This window comes from Rhineura floridana, chromosome 7, assembly GCF_030035675.1.
Source record: "Rhineura floridana isolate rRhiFlo1 chromosome 7, rRhiFlo1.hap2, whole genome shotgun sequence".
Classification (NCBI taxonomy): Eukaryota; Metazoa; Chordata; class Lepidosauria; order Squamata; family Rhineuridae; genus Rhineura; species Rhineura floridana.
In genome coordinates this window covers 15,311,501-15,336,906 of record NC_084486.1, presented here as the reverse complement: position 1 = coordinate 15,336,906, position 25,406 = coordinate 15,311,501, and the positions used below count along the sequence as shown (strand labels likewise).

The 25,406-nt window shown below is 43.7% G+C and overlaps 1 protein-coding gene across 1 annotated transcript in view; it reads right to left on the bottom strand.

Moving 5' to 3' along the window:
- LOC133388618 (heparan-alpha-glucosaminide N-acetyltransferase-like) overlaps nucleotides 1-25,406 on the bottom strand; it is a 206,921-nt gene that overhangs the window by 63,091 nt on the left and 118,424 nt on the right. The window contains exon 7 of the mRNA XM_061634577.1: nucleotides 11,867-11,949. Coding sequence (XP_061490561.1) covers nucleotides 11,867-11,949 — 83 coding nt within the window. The remainder of the gene's footprint in view (nucleotides 1-11,866; nucleotides 11,950-25,406) is intronic.

Sequence of the window (25,406 nt, the reverse complement as noted above, 5' to 3'; positions counted from 1 at the left end):
CAAGACACTTTGGGGGAGCTGAGAGACAGAAATGCTGCCCACCTCCCATGTCTGCCTTTCAATGCTGGTGGGTTCATTTCTCATGTCTGATGGTACCAAAGTAATTAATTTACTGTTAGCATCCACACTCATTGTTAAGATGATGAAAAAAAATACTTGCATAAATGACAATAATGTAGTATAGCCATGAAACTGCAAATAAAATTATGCTTTCTTTTCTTCCGTACACTGTCTCTCATCCCAAGAGAAAGGAGAGAGCGAAGAGACCACACAGGATGTCACATCCCAGCTAGGGCAGGAGCCCCAGGTATCAGGCAGGGCTTCAAATGGTCAGTCAGATAGCACAGATAGCAAGCAATACATAGAAGGTGCCAGTTTGGATTAGCCAGGCTGATGCATCAAGGAGATAGCTAGCAAACGCACATCTGTCAAGGGAGGTTGGTGGGTACCATGGTCAGCGCCAAGGGCAGCATCTCCTGAATACCTCCAAGGGCAGCAGAGATCTTGCTCTTCAATAAAGGTCTTCGCTCTCAAACAAACAAGCTCTTAGACACTCTGGGTAGATCTAAAGGTTACCAAAGCTCCCCTCACTAAGCTGAAGATAAAGCAGTCTTCCTCAAAATGTTGCCCGCCAGATGATGTTGGGACTCCAACTCTCATCAGCCTTAGCCAGCAGAACCAATGGTCAGGGAAGATGGGAGTTTTAATCCAACATCTGGAGGGTACCAGCTTGGGGAAGGATGAGATAAAGGTTTGGTTAAAGCCCACACGTTGGCACCATTGGATAATGACAGATTGTGCCTGCTGCTTCCTCAGCTGGGAACATTTAAGGATAACAGGAACAGACAGTTTTAGGTGGTTGGTGGCCCAGTGTGTAGCAGGGATTTTATACTTCTTGCTTAAAAGGAATTAAAGCATCAGCACTGGAACCAAAGCTCACAGTCTTGTCCTCCAATAGGTCCCCAGACAGCTCCCCCTCAGAATCCATCTGAGGTGGGTTTGGATGCTACAATGTTTCTAAGGTGGGAACCTCCACCTTTCATTCACTGTTGTAGAGGTCAAGTGGCTTGGTTATTTTAAACTTTTTTCCGCAGACACACACACAAAGGCAGGGTAGAGAGATCAGGGGAAAACTTGTATCTTTCTACCCACTGTTTGCAGCCCACATGTTGCAGAACATGCCACTGACTGACATTTTAGCAATGCAAGTCAAAATGCTGATGGCAGTTGCACAAATCTTGGAACCATAAAATGGGCAACAGATGAAGTGAGGGAAAATGATTTGTTGAGAGGCAGAGAGAGGTTCAGAAGAAAAGAAGGCCTAAGGGAGAAAATGAAGGATCTTATTATTTGGTGAAGCAAAGAATATTAACACATCACTCATGTTTAGCATTAGCAATCATGAGAGTTCCACATCATTGCACTGTACAGCACAAAACCTGAACCCGTTGAGAATGATAGATATATTCAGTCCTAGATGAGGTCAATATAGAAAACAAATTTTCATTAACCAACTGGAGATATCTGTAGATTGCTATCTATACATCTGTCTCATCAATATAATTCATAGAGTGGAGCGGGAGACTCTAGTTGATCAATGTGCTCAACTGGGTCACTTGCCCTAAATAGATCTTTATGGGTCACATTTAAAGAATTTTAAAAAATATATTTGTAAGTGTTTTAGAACAGGAACCAGAGTGGCACAATCCATAATATGATTGATAAAGTTGTCCACTAATTAAATAATTTTTAGTTCATCATCTGCTTTGTAACCAAGCAATAGATAAATTGATTCAACATTGAAGGACTGCTCTGTAACTATAAGGCAGTCATACCCTTTTGGATAAAACTACATTTTGCATCAAATATTCCTCTGAAGAAAGGCTGAATAGCCCCAAATGCTTTTGGGATTTGGGTTATTACAGAACAATATGTTTTCTGTCCACTTTTTATAGATGTCTTTACACCAGGCTTTGGTGATATTACTCTACTTTGTGGTTTGTTAAATGGCTGAAAGACTGTTGGGGAACCAGGTCAAGTGTGTGCATGAGTGATTACAATCCAAATGGGAGTTAGAGAAAGCACACTTCAAACCTGTATATCATTACATGGAATGCTCTATAAGCATCAGATTTGATCAAAGGCATTTTTCTATATTAAGATGCCAAATGCACTAGTCTGAATATTTGGCAGCCTAATATACAAAGCATGTTTTAGGTCAAATCTGGTGCTTATAGAAAATTCCATTTTTTCATCATTTAAATCAGGGCCAGCATTTTGAGCCCCAAATTGGAAAATTCAACAGGCTCCCCTAATGCTAACTGGAGAACAATCTAATAGTAAAGAAGGACAAGACAGAGGTTAATAAAATGCTTTTGTGAAGAAAATGGATAGAGAGACATTTCTGTCCCTCTCTCAAAATACTAGACCATCTAGGGAGGTGGTTGGACTCATGGATAACAAGGGAGTCAAAGGTGTGCTGAAGCAGCACAAGATGATTGCAGAGAAACTAAATGAATTCTTTGCCTCTGTCTTCACAGTGGAGGATATAGGGCAGATCCCTGTCTCTGAACTAACTTTTGCAGGAAGGGAGTCTGAGGAACTGAGGTACATAGTGCTGACAAGATATAAAGTTCTAGGCTTAATAGACGAAATAAAAACTAACAAATCACCAGGTGTGGATGGCATCCACCCGAGAGTTCTCAAAGAACTCAAATGTGAAATTGCTGATCTTCTAACAAAAATATGTAACTTGTCCCTCAGATCCACCTCCATATATGAGGACTGGAAAGGGGATCCAGGGGGGATCCCAGAAAATACAGAGTGATTAGTTTAATGTCTGCCCCAAGAAAACTGGTAGAAAGTATTGTTAAAGATTAAATAACCAAGCATATAGAAGAGTAACCTTGCTGAAGCAGAACCAGCATGGCTTCTGCAAGGGTAAGTCCTGTCTCACTAACCTATTAGAGTTCTTTGAGAGTGTCAACAAGCACACTGACAGAGATGATCCAGTGGTCATAGCATACTTGGACTTTCAAAAAACTTTAGACAAGGTACCTCACCAAAGCCTTCTGAGTAAGTTTAGCAGTCATGGAAAAAGAGGAAGGCCCTCTTGTGGATCAGGAACTGGCTAGGAAACAGAAAGTAAAGAGTAGGAATAAATGGATAGTTCTTCCAATGGAGGGATGAAGAAAGTGGAGTCCTCCAAGGATCAGTATTGGGATCTATGCTTTTTAACTTGTTCATAAATGAAGTAAAGCAGTGAAGTGGCCAGGTTTTCTGATGACACTAAATTTTTCAGGGTTGTTAAAACGAAAATGGATTGCGAAGAGCTACAAAATGCAATTCAGTGTAAATGATAAATGCAATTCAGTGTAAACAAGTGATGCATATTGAAGCAAAAAATCTTAATTTCACATATATGTTCATGGGGTCTGAACTGGTAGTGACTGACCAGGAACGAGACCTTGTGGTTATAGCGGTTAGCTCGATGAAGCTGTCAAGCCAGTGTGCAGTGACTGTGAAAACGGCGAATTCCATGCTAGGGATCATTAGGAAAGGTATTGAAAATAAAACTGCCAATATAATAATGCTGTTATACAAATCTATGGTGCAGTCGCATTTGGAATACTGTGTACAGTTCTGGTTGCCTCACCTCAAAAAGGATATTGTAGAGCTGGAAAAGGTTCAGAAAATAACAACCAAAATGATCAAGGGGATGGAGCAACTCCCCTATGAGGAAAGGCTGCAGCATTTGGGGCTTCTTGCTTTAGAGAAAAGGCGAGTCAGAGGTGACACGTCAGAAGTGTATAAAATTATGCACTGCATGGAAAAAGTGGATAGAGAAAAAAGAATTTCTCCCTCTGTCATAACAACAGAACTTGTGGACATCCAATGAAGCTGAATGTTGGCAGATTCAGGACAGTCAAAAGAAAGTAATTCTTCATGCAGTACATGGAACTCTCTCCCATGAGAGGCAACCAACTACCAACTTGGATGGCTTTTAAAAGAGGATTAGACAAATTCATAGACGATAAGGCTGTCACTGGCTATTAGCCAAGATGGCTATGCTCTGCCTTCATAGTTGGAGGCAGTATGCCTCCGAATACAAGTTGCTGGAAACTGCAGGAGTGGAGAATGCTCTTTGCACTTGGGTCCTGCTTGCAGGCTTCCCACGGGCAACTGGTTGGCCACTGTGAGAACAGGATGCTGGACTAGATGGCCATTGGCCTGATATAGCAGGCTCTTCTTATGTTCTTATATTACCTCCAGAATCAGAGATACCATGATTCTGAAGACCAGTTGCTGGAGAGCAATAGCAGAAGAGGGCTACTATCCTGTTCTGAGCAAGAGAACTCCTCAGTGAATTGTGCCGCATGCCAAGATGTGTTTGTCTCTTATTCTGCAGCCTTTAACAGTACCCAAAATCCACCACCAGAGGCAGCTGCTTCACTTTGCCTGAAGCAAGGTCTGGCCACTTTTGCTTTAAATATATATGCTCTAAATTAAGAACCACCACTGATATTTGCAAGGGAGAAGGGTAACTCCATCAAGCCCCCTCCTGAGATGATTCTAGCTGTCATCAAGTCTATGATCTGAGAGAAGAAGACAGAAATTATCACCAGCTCTGCTTCTGGAGCTGAACTGAGGGAAAGACTGCTTCCGGGGAGTGACTGCTCTTTATCAAGGGCAAGACAGACAGAACTGCCACTGACATCAAGCAAGGAGTTGCTGCTGTTCTACATAGCCAGAATTTGCATAGAATCTGCATAAGAACTATAACTTTAAGAACTTGTGCTTGAGCTTGCTTGTCCCTTCTCCCCCTCCCCCTGCCACCATTCATTTTTCCTTCTCTGTCATGTCTTTTACATTGTGAGCCTGAGGGCAAGAACTGTCTTAGTACTGATTTTTGGAAGCTGCTCTGAGAGACATTTTGCCCAAAGGGTAGGATATAAATGCCTTAAACAAATGTGTCTCTTAATTTCCTTTTGTTTTTCCTTTGGGAAAAGTATTTCCAAAAGCCTCATTTCTTGCTTGAGTAAATGTTTGCTTAAAACTTGTTTTTCAAATGGAATGCCACCCTGGGCTCCTGCTGGGAGGAAGGGCCGGATATAAATCAAATAATAAATAATAATAAAATAAATAAATGCTGTTATCTCCCACCTGAATTATAATATGTGGTGGTGACACCATTAACTTGGCACCATCTCCTTCTTGGAAGAGCATGCTGCGTCAGATGCCACAAAATGCAATTAAGTGTCACTTGTACAGTCAAACTGGGCTATATCAGCTTGTTTCTCCTTCAGAATGTACAAGTAGCTCTTTGTTACTGTCCAGAGTAGGCTGATATCTTTGGTGACCCAGCAGGCATGCTGAGAGGGAACTAAATTGCCTCCTAACCGGTTCATGACCTCTGTGCCTTTTCATTATCTAGGATCCCTATTAAGTAGCTACCCCTATGCACTTGCTTGCTTGGCAGATGAAGGAGCAGCAAAATAAGCAAGGCATATTCACACCACTGCCAGTGCTGAGGTAAGGTAGCATTCATCCATACATTTAAAGCACTCATACCACCTTATCATATATAAATATATACTTTTAAACAGTAATGCAGCAGCAAATTCAGAAGTGCAGGATCCCTTCATGATAGTCACAGCCACACCCTCCCCCCTTTTCTTTTTTTGCTGCTTGGTGAGAATGAGATCCTTGTTAATGCCTTCCCCCACAACAACAGACATCCCTTGGAGCCAATAAGTATGAAAGGGGAGAGGGTTAGCTACTGAAAACAGTCTTCTCCATGGCTGACTCACCTCCTTTCACTCTAATTGCCTTCAATCAGTGGGAAAAGACAAGGAAGCAAGTTAGAAGATTATTCTCAGTGGCTAACATATTCCCCTTTCATGCTGATTGGCTTGTAGAACACTAGAGACATAAAGACCCTGCTCCCAAAAAAGTAAAGGGTCTAAGAGACCCTGGATGACTACACCCCTGCTTTTAAATGCAGCAATAAAAAATTAGTGCTAATGAAAAGATTAATGAAAAGTGTTGATAAAATGGCTAACTGGAAAGGCAATATGGCAATAGGGTCACCTGCCTAATATGTCACTGCACGTGATTCTTAAAAAAAAGACAGAAGAAAATATTAAGACAATTTACAACCCCCCATTCTAGTTCTGAGATAGAAATTGGCAGCATCCAAGAGTGTTAGCTTCCCAGGCAAGCCTATAGCCAGAAGGGGGGAGCAAATGGGGGCACTGCCCCCCCTGAGCTGTGCTTTCCCTCCCCTGGATTTTTTTTGGGGAAATTGTCTTCTTTTTAATTTGTGATATGACAGACAATGACAACCCCCATTTAAAGAATGACAGCTTGTTTTAAGAACAGGAACAATTTAAGAATAGGACCCTCTGAAAAACTCAGTGAATAAGGGCAGGGCGGTGCACAACAAGAGCTCATCTGGAAGAGCTCTCAAAAGTCTGCTCACTCAACACTTTCCCTGATTGAGGATGGATTTTTCTCACCTTATAATTACTTAAGTGATCCTGAAAAATCACTTGATTTTTAATCACCTTATAATTACTTAAGTGATCCTGAAAAAAACAGCCTGTATAATAACATGACTCTTGAAGAGTTAAATATTAGAATTTTGTATTGTGGGCTAGAGTTAGACTCCATTCCTTGGACTTTCCTTTGCTCTGCTTTTCATTTTCAGTTGCGCTGTCTATCCAGCCAACAGTAAATAAGTATGGTTGTTTGTCTGCAGTAAGAAGTACATTTATTCTGAAGTTCTTACAATGAGAAGAGCGGGATTGGGTGCTTATTGCTAAAAGGTGAAATAAAGAGATAAAGTGACCTGAAAAATGGCTACCATTTAGTCTTTTAAAGCACTCACTATACCCACAATCATAGTGGCTATTGTTCTTTTTCTTGATTACAGTAATATCTCAGAGAACAAATCCTCCAGGAATGAAGCTCCTTTTAATGAAGGCTTTTTAAAAAGTGAAACTGACCAGCTTTGCTTTGCTATGGATAAACTTTCAAGCCTGTGCTTTTGATTTAAGGTGAAACTGACTAGCCTGTGTCTCTGCTTTGCTATCAATAAACTGATAAATCTGTGCCTTTGTTTGCTAGAGTTAAACTGACAAGCCTACAAGTTTGCTTTGCATTAAATAGATCTCTTGTTTTCTCCCAGGACTGGGGAGGGAAGGATCCAATATGATTCTGAGGAGGAAGGGGAGGGTGAGGGGTGAGTGTCAGATAGACATACTTTAAAGCCCCTATTGAAGCCCCCACCATGTATGAGCAGGTGTAGGAACCTATCCCTATTATTGTACTTTCTCTATAGGGTATTCCTATCTCTGGTATCAACGCTTCTGTTAAAGAAGTAATGTCTAGGAACACATCTACTTTATTAACTGAGGCATTACTGCACTTGATGGCAAAGGATTAAAACAACTCTAAAGGAATATAAATATTGCTGTGTACCCTACAGTTTGCTAGCCAAGTGGCTGGCTAGACACCTAAGCTGTAACTCAGGCCTAATTTCTTATTTTCCTAATATGTGCAGCTCACTGTGAGGCCTTCTCAGGGTTTCTGGACAGAAAAATTAACCCAGCAACCAGTTTTTAAAAAATCCAATTGCTTTCCACAATTATTTCCAATGGCTTAGTTTGTTCTTTATATAGCAGCTTGTTAAAAGTTTTCCCTTGATTGTCCAGCAGGAAGGAAAATCTAAACACCAGGGACAAGACTAGAAGGAGGAACTCTCAAACAGGAGTTAACACCCCCCCCAATCGTTTTCATTTTCTCTCTGCCCTTCCCTAAACTTGTGTATAGGAAGGAAAGGAAATATGGGGGAAGTGGAATCTAAAACTGAGATATCTAATGCAGCATCAAAGCTGGAGCTCACTGTTTTCACCAAAATAGTTCCGTTTATGAAGAATCAGAACAGGAACAGACCAGAGGTGAAAGGGGTCTGTAGCTATAGGCAAAGTCAAGCTTTTGAGTTTGGAATTCCTGGTAATCTCTCTAAAAAGGATAAGATAATTCAACAGATTAAACTTCATCCATGTAAATTAACACACTCTCTGGATTACGGATGTGCTAGAATTCTGCCCAATTTGGATTTGGTACAGAATTTGCCATTAATTGTCATTATTGTCAATTGCTGAGGATCGGATTTTAATGTAGCAAATTTCTGTGGCTATTTTTGAAAATGGATTTTTAAAAAAAATCTAAAATATTGATTGTAAAAACAATTTATCAATCTTTCTTTTTAAAATATTGTTATTTCCTTCAAAATAATATTTTAAAAATAAATATTGATATTTCCTTGAATATATTGATTTTTCCTTTTAAAATTGATACTAATATCAGTATTTCTGAGTGAAAAAAAACCCCAGTTCGGTAAAAGCAGCAGCTAGCAGATACAGAACAAACTCAAATTGATGCCAGCCGGTTAGGTTGATGGAATGCTTTCAAACCAGCACTGGCCAACAGATCCCATACCTAGTCTGGATGGAGAAGGAGTGATGGGGAAGGAGTGACAGCGCCTTTACCTTCCCCTGGCCTGGCCCTCACATCCTCTCCACCAGTGAGGGGGGCAATTGCTATGCACCTCTCCCTCCCACAATGCCTCACCTAGATATGTGGCTGCCCCACCTACCAAGGGAGGATTGCTACAGCGCTGTTCCCAGGACTCATTTTTGTATACTAGCTGTATAACATATCTGCCAAAGAAAAGCCATTCTGAAGATTCACTTCGCTTCTGGGAAGTAGAGCTGGTGGCTCCAATATCAGTACAGCAGTGAATCCGCTCTGGGATTTAGCCTGAACTTTCAAGGTGTTCAGACCGTGGACAGGTCCTTGAAAGTTCAGAGTAAACCCCAGAGCTGATTCATTGCCCCAATGACGTTGGAGCCACAAGCCTCCACTGTTGTAGAACACTGAAGGCCCTGTTGCTGGGGTGACAGAACATTGTAGGCAATGCAGCGAAGAGTCAGTTGGGAGAGGCTGAGGTGGGAAGGAGGCTGAGTCTAACAATTTGCCTAGGCCTAGTCAGGAGATGAGACAGATTTGAATCAAGGGGCCATCCCTATTGTAAGGAGAGTTTGGGGAAGAAAATGCCTGGATCCCAAACCCCCACTGTCAGGGTCAATGGACACGAACAAACTTAAGCCACAAGCCTTTTAGGAACTGCCTTGGAGCCCTGATCCTTAAGCGACTTGACATTTCTGTTGTGGGGGCCCAAGTAGTTACACGCAGAACAATCCTAATTCCTGGCTGGAAAGCAATGGAGCAGAAAGAGCAGAGGAGCCATAGCCCCAGACAGAGCCCTGACAGTTATATCAGCCAGGGCAGGAACCTGGTGGTGGTCAGAGTTTTCTGATATTTTTGGCCCACTTCCAGTTTGGCACAACAGAAGGGCCTATATCTGCCCCCCTCACCTGGCAATGGTATGGCTTTAGATTCAGCGGATACAATTGTGGCTGAAATAATTTTTGTTTCTGTGGTTTTAAGAAAGACAACCAGGAAAGTGATTGAGACCATGGAAGAAATTATGTTTCAGAAAATAATGGCTGAGATTGAGATAACAAAACAAACCCTGAGACAGGGTAGACAGGAGATGAAAATTGAATTTAACAAAATGACGCAGGAGCTTAAAGAAACAATGGATTCTGTGAGAGAGGAGTTTGATGGGATAGGGAAGCTACAAGCCCTGGAGATTGGAACAAATGTGAAATTGGAAAAAGATTTGGAGTTTATGGATGTTAGAAATAAAGTTTACTGTTTGGAATTCAACGTTGTCTCTGAAGAAATTAATGAAGATTTTGGTGGTAAAGTTATCAATGTCTTGGATAATTTTCTGGACTGGAATGATATGATGGAGCTTGACATAGAAAAAATCTATGGAGTTGGCTACAGATATGTGACAGTGGAGAAACTCTTAAGAAATGAGCCAGTGCATTTTGTAAAAAAGAAGAACAGAGATATGACTTTGCAGCAATATTTCAGCAACATACTCAGAATTCTTGACTGGAATGATGTGATGGGGCTTGACATAGAAAAAAGTTATGGAATTAACTACAAATATGTGACAGAGCAGAGATGCACCCAGAGCAGAGATGTGACTTTACAACAATATTTCAACAACATATTCAGAATTGATGGCAAGGACATATTTGTGATGGGGGAAATTCCCATCAGACTCTTGTTATATGACTATGGCTATGACAGCAAGATCATCATGGGATACTGATAATGGATGAATGGATACTGAAACCACTGGATTTAACAGGACTATTGAAGATGGAAGATGGAATTAATATTGATAATGGAAGAATGGTTGTGGAAATTATTGGACTTGGCAGATTTGACGAGATGGATTAATTGATATGTTTGCTTGGACTATGGCTATGACAACAAGATTATTATGGGATACCGATAACGGAAGAATGGCTACTGAAATTACTGGACTTAACAGGATTATTGAAGATGGAAGATGGAATTAATATAGATAATGGAAGAATGGCTATTGAAATTATTGGGCCTAACAGATTTGAATCAGATGGATTAAGCGATATGTTTATTTGGAGAAAAATTGAAAGATATATCTCTCAAGGAATTGAAACCTCTCTTGGACTTTTTGTGGAAAGAATAAAATAATGTTTATGAGATTTGATGATTAATTAAGATAACTACTGGAGGAAAGTGATTTTATAATATAATTTTAGAGATAGGATTGTTATATATTGTAGACCTATAACTGATCTGCGACAAATCGGAAGTCAACATTTTATTTTATTGTTTAATTGTCTTTTGTTTTGTTTTGTTTCTTGTCTTTGAAAATTTGAATAAAAATTAATGATAAAAAAAAAGATTCAGCGGATACATCACCCCTGACCCCGTAATGCCCTGTTGATCTAATCTTCATAATTTTTCAGAATGCAGATTGGCACTTCATGTTTTCTGAGGTTTTTTTTTTTTAATCCAGCCCCACGCATCACATTTTCACATTTATTCGGAATCCTGACTTGTAGCCAGTTTGGAGGGAGCTTTTTCAAATCCTTCACTGCAGGTAACGTTATCAGGCATGTTTTGGAGTTCTGGGTAATGTTTTCAGGCCTTTTTCAGAAACTTTACCAGGAGGCCACATTTTTGTGAGTTCTTCAGAATCCTAACCTGGGCGTCATGGTTTTGAAATTTTGTATGGAATCCTGAACTGCAGGCCACATTTTGAGATGATGTGGGAATCCTAACCATCAAATAACTTTTTCAGAATCCTGACCCAGGGACCACATTTTCTCATGTTTTTTAGAATCCTAACCCATGGAGTTAGTTTTTCTGGCTATTCCAGAGTCCTTATCCATGGGCCATGGTTGTCATGCTTCTTTTAGAATAATAGCCTGCAGGCAGAGCTTGGAAAAGTTACTTTTTTGAACTACAACTCCCATCAGCCCCAGCCAGCGCCATGCTGGCTGGGGCTGATGGGAGTTGTAGTTCAAAAAAGTAACTTTTCCAAGCGCTGCTATACAGCACGCTTTGTGCTCTCCCTTATGTTGAACACCACCACCAAGAATAAAATGCATTCTAAACAGTAAAGATGACGTTCTGAATTCTCTTACTTTACATAACTTCTCAAGGTCACAGAACCTGGCATTTGTTGTCACAATATTTGGATTCTTATAACATCAAATTGTTTGTTTTTTAGAGAAGAGCACACACAGCCTTACATAACACCAATCCTGGTCTTCTTAATCTGTTTTACAGTCACCAACAATTTACCCCTAAAGGGCTATTTAAATTTTACAGCTCACTGAATTTTGAGTTTTAAGAGACTATGTCAAATCAATATGGTCTACTACATTACCCTCTAAATGTGTCCAAGGAAAGCAGTCTTCGATGTTTAGGCTTCTCTATCACTGGTCTTGGAGTCTCTGCAGGATTAAGTTCCTAAAGGGGAACAGAAAAAGGGGAGAAATGATGTACTTTCTGTTTGGAAAGCTGGTCAAGTCCTCCATCCAAAGAGGCTCAGAGCATTCCAAAAACTAAAAAGCTGTAAGTTCAGCACTGATTTAAGATTAGAGTTTTTCTGATTATTTAAGAAAATCATCAGGAATGTCAGCCAGGGAATCAAAGTTTTATTCACTAATAGGCTAAAAGCCCTTGTAGTTTAAGAACATACCTAGAGCCAACAAATATTTCTATCAAACTTTAAAAAGCAGGGAAATTGGGCAGCTATAGTGAATGCACCAGGGGAGCACGAGACCTGACCTCCTCTCTGAGATATTGTACTGCCCTACAAATGTGTCAAAATGCAAACACAATTTCGGTTGGTCTTTCAATGTCCAATCCACTTCCTGTGTAGCTTGAAAGACTTTGGGAACACGTGCCCCTGCGCATATGGTGACACTTGCAATCAGCCCAAGTAACAGAAACAAGACATGTGCTGTGCTGATCTTGTTTTAGCAGGGAGGAAGCAACAACGTCAAGACTATATAGTTCAGATTGTTGTTGTTATGTGCCTTCAAGTCGACTACAACTTATGGCGACCCTATGAATCAGTGACCTCCAAGAGCATCTGTCATGAACCACCCTGTTCAGATCTTGTAAGTTCAGGTCTGTGGCTTCCTTTATGGAATCAATCCATCTCTTGTTTGGCCTTCCTCTTTTTCTACTCCCTTCTGTTTTCCCCAGCATTATGGTCTTTTCTAGTGAATCATGTCTTCTCATGATGTGTCCAAAGTATGATAACCTCAGTTTCATCATTTTAGCTTCTAGTGACAGTTCTGGTTTAATTTGTTCTAACACCCAATTATTTGTCTTTTTCGCAGTCCATGGTATGTGCAAAGGTCTCCTCCAGCACCACATTTCAAATTAGTTTATTTTTCTCTTATCCATCTTTTTCACTGTCCAACTTTCACTTTAAATATGTTTGATTTACTTTGTGCTTTTAGTGAAGTTTTCTATGGTAGATTATTTCCTTTCCTTCTGTTTCTGTTAATATGTGAAATTGCATAATTTACACTAAAAAAACCCTCCAGAAACAATTGTGGAATAATGGCACTGTCTATTTTGCATAATAGTTTCCAGTGGACATAAGGAGTGTCTCCGTTGTACAAGATAAAACAGTGAGAAGTGAAATATATTCTAGCAAATTTCTAGGTGTAGGCTCTATGTTTTTAATTGACCATTCCCACTCTTCCTTAAATGGAGTAGTGTAAGCACAGCAGGCTAAACACATGCATCTTAGGTAGGCCAAGTCTGTTCTTTCCAAAAGCTGGATTCATTGCTTAAGTAGCAACATACTATAATCAGCTTAATTTTACATCAAAGCTGCAGTTTCAGATTCAACTGATAATGCAGCCAAAATAGAAATAGAATATAACCTCCAGTTTGAAACACAAAGACTGTCTTTACCATCATATGACACTGACCAATAAAAAGGCTTTGAAATTAATAAAAATAAATTTGATACTGATTTCTAGGATGAACAATGAGAGAAATGTTTCTAAATTAGATTCTCCGTCACACAGTGGTTACACAGGAAGGAAGTAAAGTAAGAAGAACACCAAAAAATACAAAAAAATGTAATTCTCCATCTTTGGAGGTGCAGTCCTGATTGCAGGTGTTGCCACTGAGGCACATGTTACCAAATTCTTCCAAGCTACACAGGAAGTGGATTGGACTGTGAAAAACCAATCCAAATTGTGTTTGCATTTTTACAAATTTGTAGGGCAGTACAATATCTCTCAGAGGAGGCCAGGTCTCCTGCTCCCATGGTGCATTCACTATAGCTGCCCAATTTAAAAATTTTCTAGAAATATCTGTTGGCTACAGGTACATTCTTAAACTGGAAGGGATTTTTGCCTATTAGTGAATTTCTCTGCTTTTTATTCTGGGAGGTAAGAAATGGGATCCTGTGCAATTTTACTGAGAATGGGTAGGGAGTGCAAAGGGGAGGAGGGGAGGGGAGTGGGGAAGAGGAAGGCAGGTTCGATCATTTGCATGCTTATTCAGTTCAATGAGATTTACTCCCATACAATCATGCTTAGGATATATGAAACTGACCACAGAGGAGGAGGAGAAGGGGAGGGAGAGAGGGCTGGAGGGGGAAGGGGAAGAGGAGATGGGGAAGGAGGGGGAGAGGGGCTGGGGAGAGGGAGAAGAAAGGCAGATTTGATCATTTGTATGCTTATTGAGTTCCTTACGATTTACACCTGTGCCATCATGCTTAGGATAGATGAAACTGACCTGAGGGAGGGGCATGGAGGGGGAGGGGAGGGGGAGGGGGATAAGGGTGACATTGGGTGGGTCAGCACTGGGCAGAGGCAAAGCCCCTTTCCTTACTCAAAGCAAAATATTATCATTATTTGGGGGGGTTCCCCACCTTTTTATTCTACAGCAGACACATGTAGTCTCCCCCCAAATTTAAACGAAAGTTGTCCCTGGCCATTCCACACCTGACATTTATTCCACTTTAAACAGTCATGGCTTCCCCCAAAGAATCCTGGGAAGTGTGAAGGGTGCTGAGAGTTGCTAGGCTCCTGGGGGGTTGTCAGAAGAGGATTCAAATGGCTGGCAGAGGGAGGAGGGAGGAACTTACCCTCTGTGGAGCAAAGCCGAAACAGAGGACATGCCAGAGATAGGGTCGCCTAGCAACGGGGAGCCTGAGAGCCTTGAAGTTTTAGAATCCCCCCCAGACATTCCCAGGCCCTCCCTTCTCCGCAGCTCAGAGCAAGAGGGAGGGCTGATCACAGCAGAAAGGCGGAGAGATGGTTTACCCTCAGCTCCTCCTTTATCACCCATAGGGGAATCGGACACTTCAGAAGAGGAGGAGGTGATGCCTCCCCCCTCACCACGCACACGCAGACGGTTGAAAAGACAGGAGAGAAGGGGGGAAGGCGGGCAGTACCTGAGGGGGAGTTAAGGAGGAGCGAAAGGTTGCACGCCCGTTTAGCCCATTCTTAAAGAACAGGCGGGAAGCAGCCCCTTGCTCTGTCAACTTTCTCCCAATGTCGCAGGACCTGTATCCCTGTATTGCTTCATGAGAAAGCGCAGTCTTTGTTGGACATTACTCTAATAAAACACGAATTAACTACAACCTCTGGTCTGTTTCCTGAGTCGCATCCTGGGCCTGACAGCTTGACAGAGCCACCTAAATCACCCTCAACGCTCTCTTCACTTGACTGGGACAAGATGTCAAAGGGAGCAGTGGGGGGGATGAACCCCACTTCTGAGACGGAAGAAGTGAAACTCTTGAGGACTAAGGTAGCTGAATTGCAGACGGATGTCCAAGCCCTGCTAGCAGCAGTCAAGGCACTGAAGACGGATAATCAAACCTTGAAGGCCACGATAGACCAGATGCAAACAGCCCCTCCAGCTGCCGCAGTAAAGGTTCCCATTGGATTGCCCCCAAACTACACGGGACAAAGTGATCAGTTGGCAACTTTCGTGGCTCAATGTGAGTTATATCTGGATGTCAGGCACATGGAGTTTCCAGACGATGGGGCTAAAGTGGCCTTCGTGATTAGCCTCCTGGAGGGAGAAGCTGCAAAATGGGTGACTTCGTATCTCGTGAGAAAAGATACTGTCTTAAGAAGGTACAGAGGATTTATACAGGAGATGACCAAGATGTTCCAAGACCCGCAAAGAGCTGAAACAGTAGCGCGGCAACTAGGCGCTCTGAAGCAAGCTAAAGGGACTGTTTCCGAGTACACTAACGCTTTTAAAATTCTGTCCCAGGAAACTGGTTACAATGACGCCGCCCTGATGTTTATGTACCGGAGTGGATTAAATGCTGAAATCCTGGATGAGTTGGCCAGGACCTCCCCCCCCGCTGACCTACCAGGGCTCATCCGGCTATACCTACAGATAGATCACCGGATGGAAGGAAGGCGCCTGGAAAGGAAGCAGGAGGTCCCGAGATACTCAGCCTCGGCATCTCGCAGCAAGACCCTTCCCTCTGCAGGAATGGCAGGTAATGCAGCTGAGGGACAGGGAGGGGCTAGGCCAAGACTGTCGGAAGAAGAAAAGGAAAGACGCCGCCGAGAACGTTTATGCTTTTATTGTTCAAAGCCGGGCCACGTGGCCAGAGACTGTGGACTAAAAGGCGGGAAAGCTGAGCTGTCGGGAAACTAGAACACCCAGTCCATGTGCAGGCTGGTGGACTGGGGGAAGCGTTGTATAAAGGCCCCCCAACGATCCAACCTCCCTCAACGGGGGTGTTGGTCTTGCCTATTCAGATTACAACTTCCAGAGGAGTGGTGTTTAATTCCACTGCCTTAATTGACAGTGGAGCCTCCACAAATTTTATTGATGTAAAGTTAGTCAAGCGTCATGGAATTTCCCGGTGGAAACTGAACGCTCCCCTAGCTGTGGAGACTATCGATGGGAGACCCCTGAAGTCAGGAGGGGTGACACAAGCCACGGAGGAAGTGAAACTTCAAATCCCTGGGCACGAAGAGTTCATTTCGCTATACGTGTCAGATCTCTCAAACTTTGAGGTGATTCTGGGAATGCCCTGGCTAGCAAAGCATGAACCCACAATAAGTTGGAAGGAGGCGGTGGTGTGGTTCACCTCACAGTATTGCCAGGAGAACTGTCAACCTGAAGGAATCAAGAACACCTTAGCGGGGGCAGTGCAAGAGATTGAGCAAGTGACCCTGCCGCCAAAGTATGAAGAATTCAAAGATGTGTTTGATGAAAAGGAGGCAGAGACTTTACCCCCCCACCGCCCTTACGACTGTGCGATTGATCTAGTGCCAGCAGCCAGCATTCCATCAGGGAGAATCTACTCTCTCACAGAGATTGAGAGGGAGGCCCTGAAGGAATTCCTGGATAAAAACCTGAGACGAGGATTCATACGCCCCTCACAATCCCCTGCTGGAGCGCCACTATTGTTTGTGAAAAAGAAGGGGGGCAACTCAGACCCTGTAACGACTATCGCGCATTGAACCAGATCACCATCCCCAACAGCTACCCGCTGCCCCTGATCTCAGAGTTGTTGGACCGACTGCGCTCTGCAAAAATCTTCACGAAGTTGGATTTGAGAGGAGCGTACAATCTGATCAGGATGAAGCAGGGAGATGAATGGAAAACAGGGTTCTTGACCGCTTACGGACAGTATGAATACCTGGTCATGCCGTTCGGGCTTTGTGGAAGTCCAGGAATTTTTCAAAAATTCATGAACGACGTGTTTAGAGACTTGTTGGACACATATGTAATCTGTTACTTAGATGATATCCTGGTGTTCTCAAAGAACCAGGAAGACCACGACCAGCATGTGAAGACGGTGTTGCAGAGACTGAGAGAAAATCACCTGTATGCTAAATTAGAGAAATGTGGATTTGACCTCAAGTCTCTAGACTTCCTTGGATATCGAATCTCAGCGGAAGGCGTGGAGATGGACCCAGGGAAAGTAAGCTGTATATTGGACTGGGGCCAACCTGTCACCAAAAAGGATGTACAACGGTTTTTGGGGTTTGCCAATTATTACAGAAAGTTCATTCCAGGGTTTTCCAAATTGACAGCTCCTCTGACTGACTGTTTAAGGGGAAAGAAGAAGTTTCAATGGACAGAGAATGCCACCGAGGCCTTTGAGGAGCTGAAGAGAAGGTTCGCTTCCGAGCCCATTCTGCACTTTGCTGACCCGACCCACCCTTTCATCGTGGAAGCAGATGCTTCAGATTTTGCTATCGGGGGGGTCCTTCTGCAATTAGACCAAGAAGGAAAGGAGCTGCACCCCTGTGCGTACTTCTCTCGGAAGTTAAAGCCTGCAGAGAAGAATTACACAGTTTGGGAGAAGGAGCTGCTGGCCATCAAGGACTCTTTTGAAAACTGGAGACAATACCTAGAGGGGGCCCCTCATCAGATCGAAGTGCGCTCCGACCACAAGAACCTGGAAAGCCTCCAAACTGCCAGAAAGCTGAACCAGAGACAAATAAGATGGTCCCAGTTCTTCACCAGGTTTAACTTCAAGATCACTTACCAAGCCCAAGCCAAAAACCAGAGAGCTGATGCCTTATCCAGACAGCCACAGTACAAAGAAAGTGAATCCGAGGACCAGCCTCAGTACGTGATCCCGCCAGAGAAATTAATGTTGGGATCATGCCAGTCTTCGTGGGAAGAGGAACTCAAAAAGGCACAACAAGAAGATGCAGACGTACTAAAATATGGGCAGGAGACGGGACAAAGTCAAGACTCAGAAGTAACCTTTCACTGGAGGAATGGACTATTATGGTTCAAAACAGCCAGATATGTGCCAGAAGGAGAATTAAGGCTCAGAATCCTACGCCAGTGCCATGATTCCATCACACCGGGACACTTTGGGATTTACAAGACCATTCAGAACGTGGCCAAGGACTTCTGGTGGCCTAAAATGCGTAGGGATATTGAAAGCTATGTAAAGTCCTGTTCTGTCTGTCTGCGGACAAAAACACAAACAGGAAAACCAGCAGGACTCTTACAACCGCTACCTGTCCCACATGAACCCTGGAAGGATCTCTCCATGGATTTTATAACTGATCTACCCAAATCCCAAGGAATGACAGCTGTTTTAGTCGTGGTAGATCTACTCACCAAAATGGCACATTTCCTCCCTTGTGCAGGGGCCTTAGAGGCTAAGGAAACGGCCAAGTTATTCATCAAAGAAGTCTACCGACTGCATGGGTTGCCAAACAGCGTAGTCTCAGACCGAGGAAATCAGTTCACAGCCAAATTTTGGAGAGCAATGTGGAAACAGTTGCAGACGGAATTAAAACTCTCCTCCGCCCATCACCCCCAGACAGATGGGCAAACGGAATGCTTGAACGCCATTTTGGAAAGATATTTAAGAAGTTATGTGTCCTATCAACAGACTGACTGGGTATCATATTTGCATTTTGCAGAGTTCGCCTACAACAATTCTCTACACTCCAGCACTCAACAAACCCCATTCTTTGCGAATTATGGATTCCATCCTAAAGTCTTTCCAAGCAGCTCAGAAGGAATGCTGGTACCAGCAGCTGAGGACTTCCTAAAAGAATTGCAAGCGGCGCAACAAACACTGAAACAGCAGTTAAACGAAGCCAAAACAGAGTACAAGCGAGTTGCTGACCTGCACAGGAAGGAGGGCCCCCCCCTTCAACCTGGAGACCAGGTATGGCTGTCCACCCGTTTCCTCCAGATGCCGGGCAAATGTAGAAAATTACAAGACAAAAGGGTGGGTCCTTTTGAAATAGAAACTCAAATTAATCCCGTGGCGTACCGGCTGAAGCTACCTGACACGTTTAAAATACATCCTGTGTTTCATCGATCCCTCTTGACGAAAGCTGCCCCTCCCAGTGAGCTGCGGCCGGAGGAGCCTCCTGGGTCCCCACTCCTGATAAATGAGCAGCTTGAGTTTGAAGTTGAGGAAATCTTGGATTCCAGGATCAGACGCCACAAGCTGCAGTATTTGATTCACTGGAAGGGCTATGGAGTGGCTGACAGATCATGGGAAAATGCAGATGATGTGCATGCTCCAGAGTTAGTAAAACTTTTCCATCAACGTTTTCCTCACCGCCCCAAGCCAGACAGGGGGAGGGGGGCACAGCTTGAGAAGGGGGATGGTGTCGGGAGGATGAGGTGGGCTCCTGGGGGGTTGTCAGAAGAGGATTCAAATGGCTGGCAGAGGGAGGAGGGAGGAACTTACCCTCTGTGGAGCGAAGCCGAAACAGAGGACATGCCAGAGATAGGGTCGCCTAGCAACGGGGAGCCTGAGAGCCTTGAAGTTTTAGAATCCCCCCCCAGACATTCCCAGGCCCTCCCTTCTCCGCAGCTCAGAGCAAGAGGGAGGGCTGATCACAGCAGAAAGGCGGAGAGATGGTTTACCCTCAGCTCCTCCTTTATCACCCATAGGGGAATCGGACACTTCAGAAGAGGAGGAGGTGATGCCTCCCCCCTCACCACGCACACGCAGACGGTTGAAAAGACAGGAGAGAAGGGGGGAAGGCGGGCAGTACCTGAGGGGGAGTTAAGGAGGAGCGAAAGGTTGCGCGCCCGTTTAGCCCCTTCTTAAAGAACAGGTGGGAAGCAGCCCCTTGCTCTGTCAACTTTCTCCCAATGTCGCAGGACCTGTATCCCTGTATTGCTTCATGAGAAAGCGCAGTCTTTGTTGGACATTACTCTAATAAAACACGAATTAACTACAACCTCTGGTCTGGTTCCTGAGTCGCATCCTGGGCCTGACAGAGGTCCTGTTCCCCTCACAGAGCTACAATCCCCAGAATTCTCTGGGAAGAGGGGCTCACTGTTAAACCACTGTGGCCACTGGAGCTCTGTCAAGGGAATAGGAGTCTCCTAACAACTGTCAGTACCATTCACAAACTCCACTTCCCAGGATTCTTTGGGGAAAACCATGACTGTTTAAAGTGGAATAAATGTCTGGTGTGGGTGTGGCCACCTGATTAGCCAATCCAAACAGCTGTTAGTCTGGTTTTTAGAACACTGACAGTTGGTTTTTACTGAGCATGCCCGTACTATCATAGACTCTAATTTTAATTTTCTTAAACTAATTAAAAATCAGCCAGGCATATTTTTTTTTTACTTTTAAACTACAGAAGATGAAGGTCAGAGTATGGGGCAAGGTCGGTAATAAGTACTCTGTGAACATGGCTGGTTTTTAATTAATTTCAATGAATCACGAGACCACTGACAGAAAAAAAGTCCAACAGAGGTCTGGATTATTTTACTCTTGGTTTTAGACTTCGAACTCTGGATTTTCTCTGAGAGTTTTGTGTATCACCATGAAAACTTAAAAGGGTTGCTGAGCAAGCTCTTCTGTTTTGTAAGAGTTTGTTTTGAAACAAGCTTACGGGAAGCAGCAAAATGGAATGGGGGATATTTTCATTTTAACATGGCAGAATGTAAAAAATTCATGCTGGCTACAGTATACATCCACTCTCATGGCTGTATAATATAGAAAGGTTAATGACAAAGAAGCTAATATGACTTCTTCTGCCACAAATCATATCTCATATTTAAAACCCCATACTTTTGAATTAGTTTTCAAATAGTTTTTAGAGCCACTTCCAAAAAGGCTGGGTCACCACAGTACTTCTCCGGGCCACAAAAGCCTCCGTTTGAACTGTTAGTAGACATTCCCATCCACAGTGGCATTGTAATGACCTTGCAACATTAAGAATTTGGAGCATGGTGTACAAGCTCATACAGAACAGGCCAGAATTGCCCCATTATACATAAAACTGCCAACAAAAACAGTGCAATATGTGACAGACACTTAAGAATAGATATATATAATCATTCTATTACACATTTATTAACCTCTTCACATCCAGAACTCATCTGGAACAGAATGGAATTGCCTGGAACGCTAGCTTCCCAATAGTCAAGTTAACCAGGATGATGCAGTAAAACACAAAATGTCCACAGAAGGCACATTCTGATACCCGTTCTGGGCCATAAATTGCATTTAACAAATGCCCTGGGATTATGCCACAGGGGCAGAGATTCTTTAAAGGATTCAGATAGGCAATGAAAGAGACACCAAGTGTGATCTTTAACAGCTTTTATTCAAAGGATGAGGGCAAAAAGAACAAAGCAAAAGCAGATAATCTTATGGGCCTTTTGCTTCCTCAAGAATCTCCTCTCTGCTTGAAGAATAGTGCCACACTCCTGACAGTCAAAACACATCCTCCTCTGCATTCCCAGCAGGCCTCCACTCCTCAAGGTATGTGGAGGGATCTTACTGAGCAACGGGCATTATCCATCTTGCATTCTATTCTACTATGCTACTGAAGCTGAGTTATCGCTATTTACATTCCATTCTCATGTTCTTGATAATATTCTTCTTAGGCCATAGGCTAATTTTACTTTAAAGGGGCAGATACTAGCCAATAAAGATAACTGGATGCTCCTGTGCTGGTCTCATGCACATAGAATGCTTGGCAATTGATCTGAAGATCCCAGCCCCCCCCAATGTACCCTCTCTCTTTCTGTGGCTTTGACCTGCAGCCCACAGACACTCCCTGCTGTGTCTTCAGATATCCTACATTCCTACACAAACTGAACTTTTTAAAGGACACACCCTAAAGGAATTCTAATTGCAATGGCACAGCTATACATATATAAGGAGATTCAAGCCCCACATAAGCCTTAGATAGGGCATTAATGGGGCAATTGCTGGACTCCACTTATCTCTTCAAAATGACAATATTCTTGCATATATTTTCCACTACACCTGGAATGCCAACTTCCAATCTATCCAAGTTAACCAAATTTCATCAGTCACACTAGATATGATTCATCTATTAAGCCACAACTTCCAAAGAAACCATGGTCCAATACCCATTTTGGGCAATATCGTTCCTCCCTAGTTTCCTTTTCTGTCATAAGAGCCACCTCTAGCCAAAGCAAGCCCTAAGGAAGGTGAGAGAAACCCAGCAGAACCTACACCTTGCTGCTGTAGCCTCCTGCAAAACTCAATCTGCAGACTTCCTGAGGTGTCAACTGCTACTCCCAGCAAGGCCTTGGGTGCAACCTGAAGCCAGTTGGAGCTAACAAGGGAGAAGACAACTGCCAGAGAGTGGGGAAGAGAGCTCCCCTTCGTAAGAGCCACTTCTAGCCAAGCCCCCCCCCCAGTGTCAGGCTTCTTTTAACATGTGCTGGGGTAGGAGGAGTCAGGGGCCTGCCATTGAGGTAATATTGGGCAGGGGAAGTAACAGCGGTGGGAGGCAGACTGGCTGTTACAGGGGAAGGGATATAAGACATCTTCATGCTTGCATCCCTTCTGGTCCCCATTCCAACCCTCAGGACACTGGTAGCTATGCTGGGAACTCCCTGGATCTTACTGTCCTGCTGGTGAATGCAAGGTCAGTGACTAATAAAACCACTTTAATTCAGGACTTAATCCTGGATGGATGCGCTGACCTTGCTTGTATTACCGAAACCTGCCTAAATGACCAAGGCGGAGTAGGTCTCTCCCAGCTCTGCCCACCAGGTTTTGTGGCACTCCAGCAGCCTAGATCCAGGGGACGGGGAGGTGGGGTTGCAATTATCTGCAGGGAATCTGTCTCCCCTGTCAGGTACCCTGTCCCTAACACCTCCAGCTTTGAGTGTGTGTGCCTGGCATTGGGTCAGGGAGACAGAGTGGGGATTCTGTTGGTGTACCATCCACCCCGCTGCCCAACAGTCTCCCTCCCAGAGTTGGAGGAGCTGGTCTCGGCGTTGGTGTTGCAGTTCCCCAGGTTGATGGTCCTGGGTGACTTCAACATACATGCCGAGGTTAGACTCACAGGTCCAGCTCAGGACTTCATGGCTACCATGATGACCATGGGGCTGTCTCTAATATCATCTGGACCAATGCATGTGGCAGGACACACACTTGATCTTGTGTTCTGTTCGGGACAGGAAGAAGGTGATCTGAGGGTGGAGGGGGTCTTAGTGACTCCGTTGTCATGGACAGATCACCACCTGACAAGATTTAGACTTTGTGCCCCCAGTAACCTTCGCAGGGGTGAAGGGCCAATTAAGATGGTCTGCCCCTGGAGACCCATGGATCCAGATGGTTTCCTGAATGCTCTGGGGGATATTCCCAGCATGACTGGAAATACTGCTGAAGCCCTGGTCAATCTCTGGAATACGGAGGTGACCCGGACGGTGGACACTATTGCTCCAAAGCGCCCTCTCCCACCAGGGAAGGCCCGTAATACACCTTGGTTTACTCAAACTTTGGGCCTGATGAAATGGCAGGGACGATGGCTAGAGCGACAATGGAGAAAAACTCAGTCTGCTTCTGATTGAACACAAGCTAGAGCTCATTTTCGAGCCTATCATGTGGGGGTGATGGCAGTGAAGAAAATGCACTTCTCTGCCCCATTGTGTCTGCTCAGTGTCGTCCAGCAATAGTTTTCTGGGTGGTCCAGGGTCTTTGGGGCTCTGGCCCTACATTAGACTCTGAGACCTCAGTCGCTCGCTGTGACATGTTTGGAGGCATTTTGCAGATAAAATTGCTTGCATTTGGACTGACTTGGACTCCTCATTAACTACAGTTGTGTCAGACGTCCCCAAAGCTTCCTCTGGTCATTTTTCTATGGATACTTTTCAGCTTGTAAAGCCTGAGGATGTGGACAGGATTCTGGGAGAATCGAGGGCCACTACTTGTTCCCTTGACCCTTGCCCATCCTGGTTAATCATATCTGCCAGAGTGGGAGTGGCTGAGTGGTTGGCACATTTAATTAACATCTCCCTAAGGGAAGGTTCTATGCCAACATTGTTGAAGGAGGCTGTGATAAGACCTTTGTTTAAAAAGCCTTCCTTAGACCCTGCAGATCTTCATCAATCTTTATTTACAGTCAGCTGACCACAAATATAAAACATAATTCTGGGAGTTATAAAATAAGATTACTTAGTAACACAGGGTACAACGAGGAACAAACTGAATTATATAAACAACTCAAGTTATTTAATTACCGTTGACAATCATACAGGGTCTAGTCCGGATGGCCAAGTTCAAGAATTTTGCCACTTGCTCAGTAATTGCCTTATCTGAACCCTCAAGTAAAACAGTCAAAAGGGCTCAACAGAACGGCCTGGGAAAGACTGCATAATAGGGTATATTAGGTCTTTTTTGGCCCCTTTATAATAGCTACAATTAAACAGGAAGTGTAAAATAGACTCCACTTCGTCATTATCACAGGGGCAACATCTGTTGTTTCTTGGAGTTTTTTTATATCTGCCATCCAAAAGTTTAGAGGGTAGGACATTAAATCGAGCCAAAGAGAATGCCCTCCTATACTTGGGAATAAATAACCAGCTTAGGTAGGGCATCCCGTCTTTGCGAAGAAAACCTGATAGACCCAGTGACTGGACCCTGTGAGGCTGCAGAGAGCTCTTGATTATCAATATCCACTAGCCTCTGTTTGACAATCCCTTTGGCGCTTTCAAAATCCATAGAAAGCAGATCAGAAGGAGAGAGGCCTACTGAAGTAACTGTTTTCACCACTGTCTTTGACCAAGATGACCCCACGGAATCTCTCATTGCCTGAGACGTAAGGGAGCTGTGAGTAAGCACCAGACAGCAGCAAAGCCAGAGATGAATAGCATAAGTCCAGGCTAAGCATTTTAGGGAATTGAAGCCAGCCTCTAAATTAAGGGTGGCTCCAGATCTTGGGACACCAAGGATGGACCTAGGGAAAAAGGATTGAATTCTTCGAGTGAACCTTTGAACTACGGAAACCAAATTGGTGCCCCAAAAAGAATCAGAGAGACTATTTTAGTTTTAAACACACGGATGGCCGCTGGCAGAAATTTTCCACGCTTTATAAAAAAGAACCCTTTTTCTTCCAGCAGTGCCCTGCAGATCTTAACAACTTCTGCCCAGTCCCTAATCTCCCGTTTCTGAGCAAGGTGATTGAGAGGGTAGTGGCTGC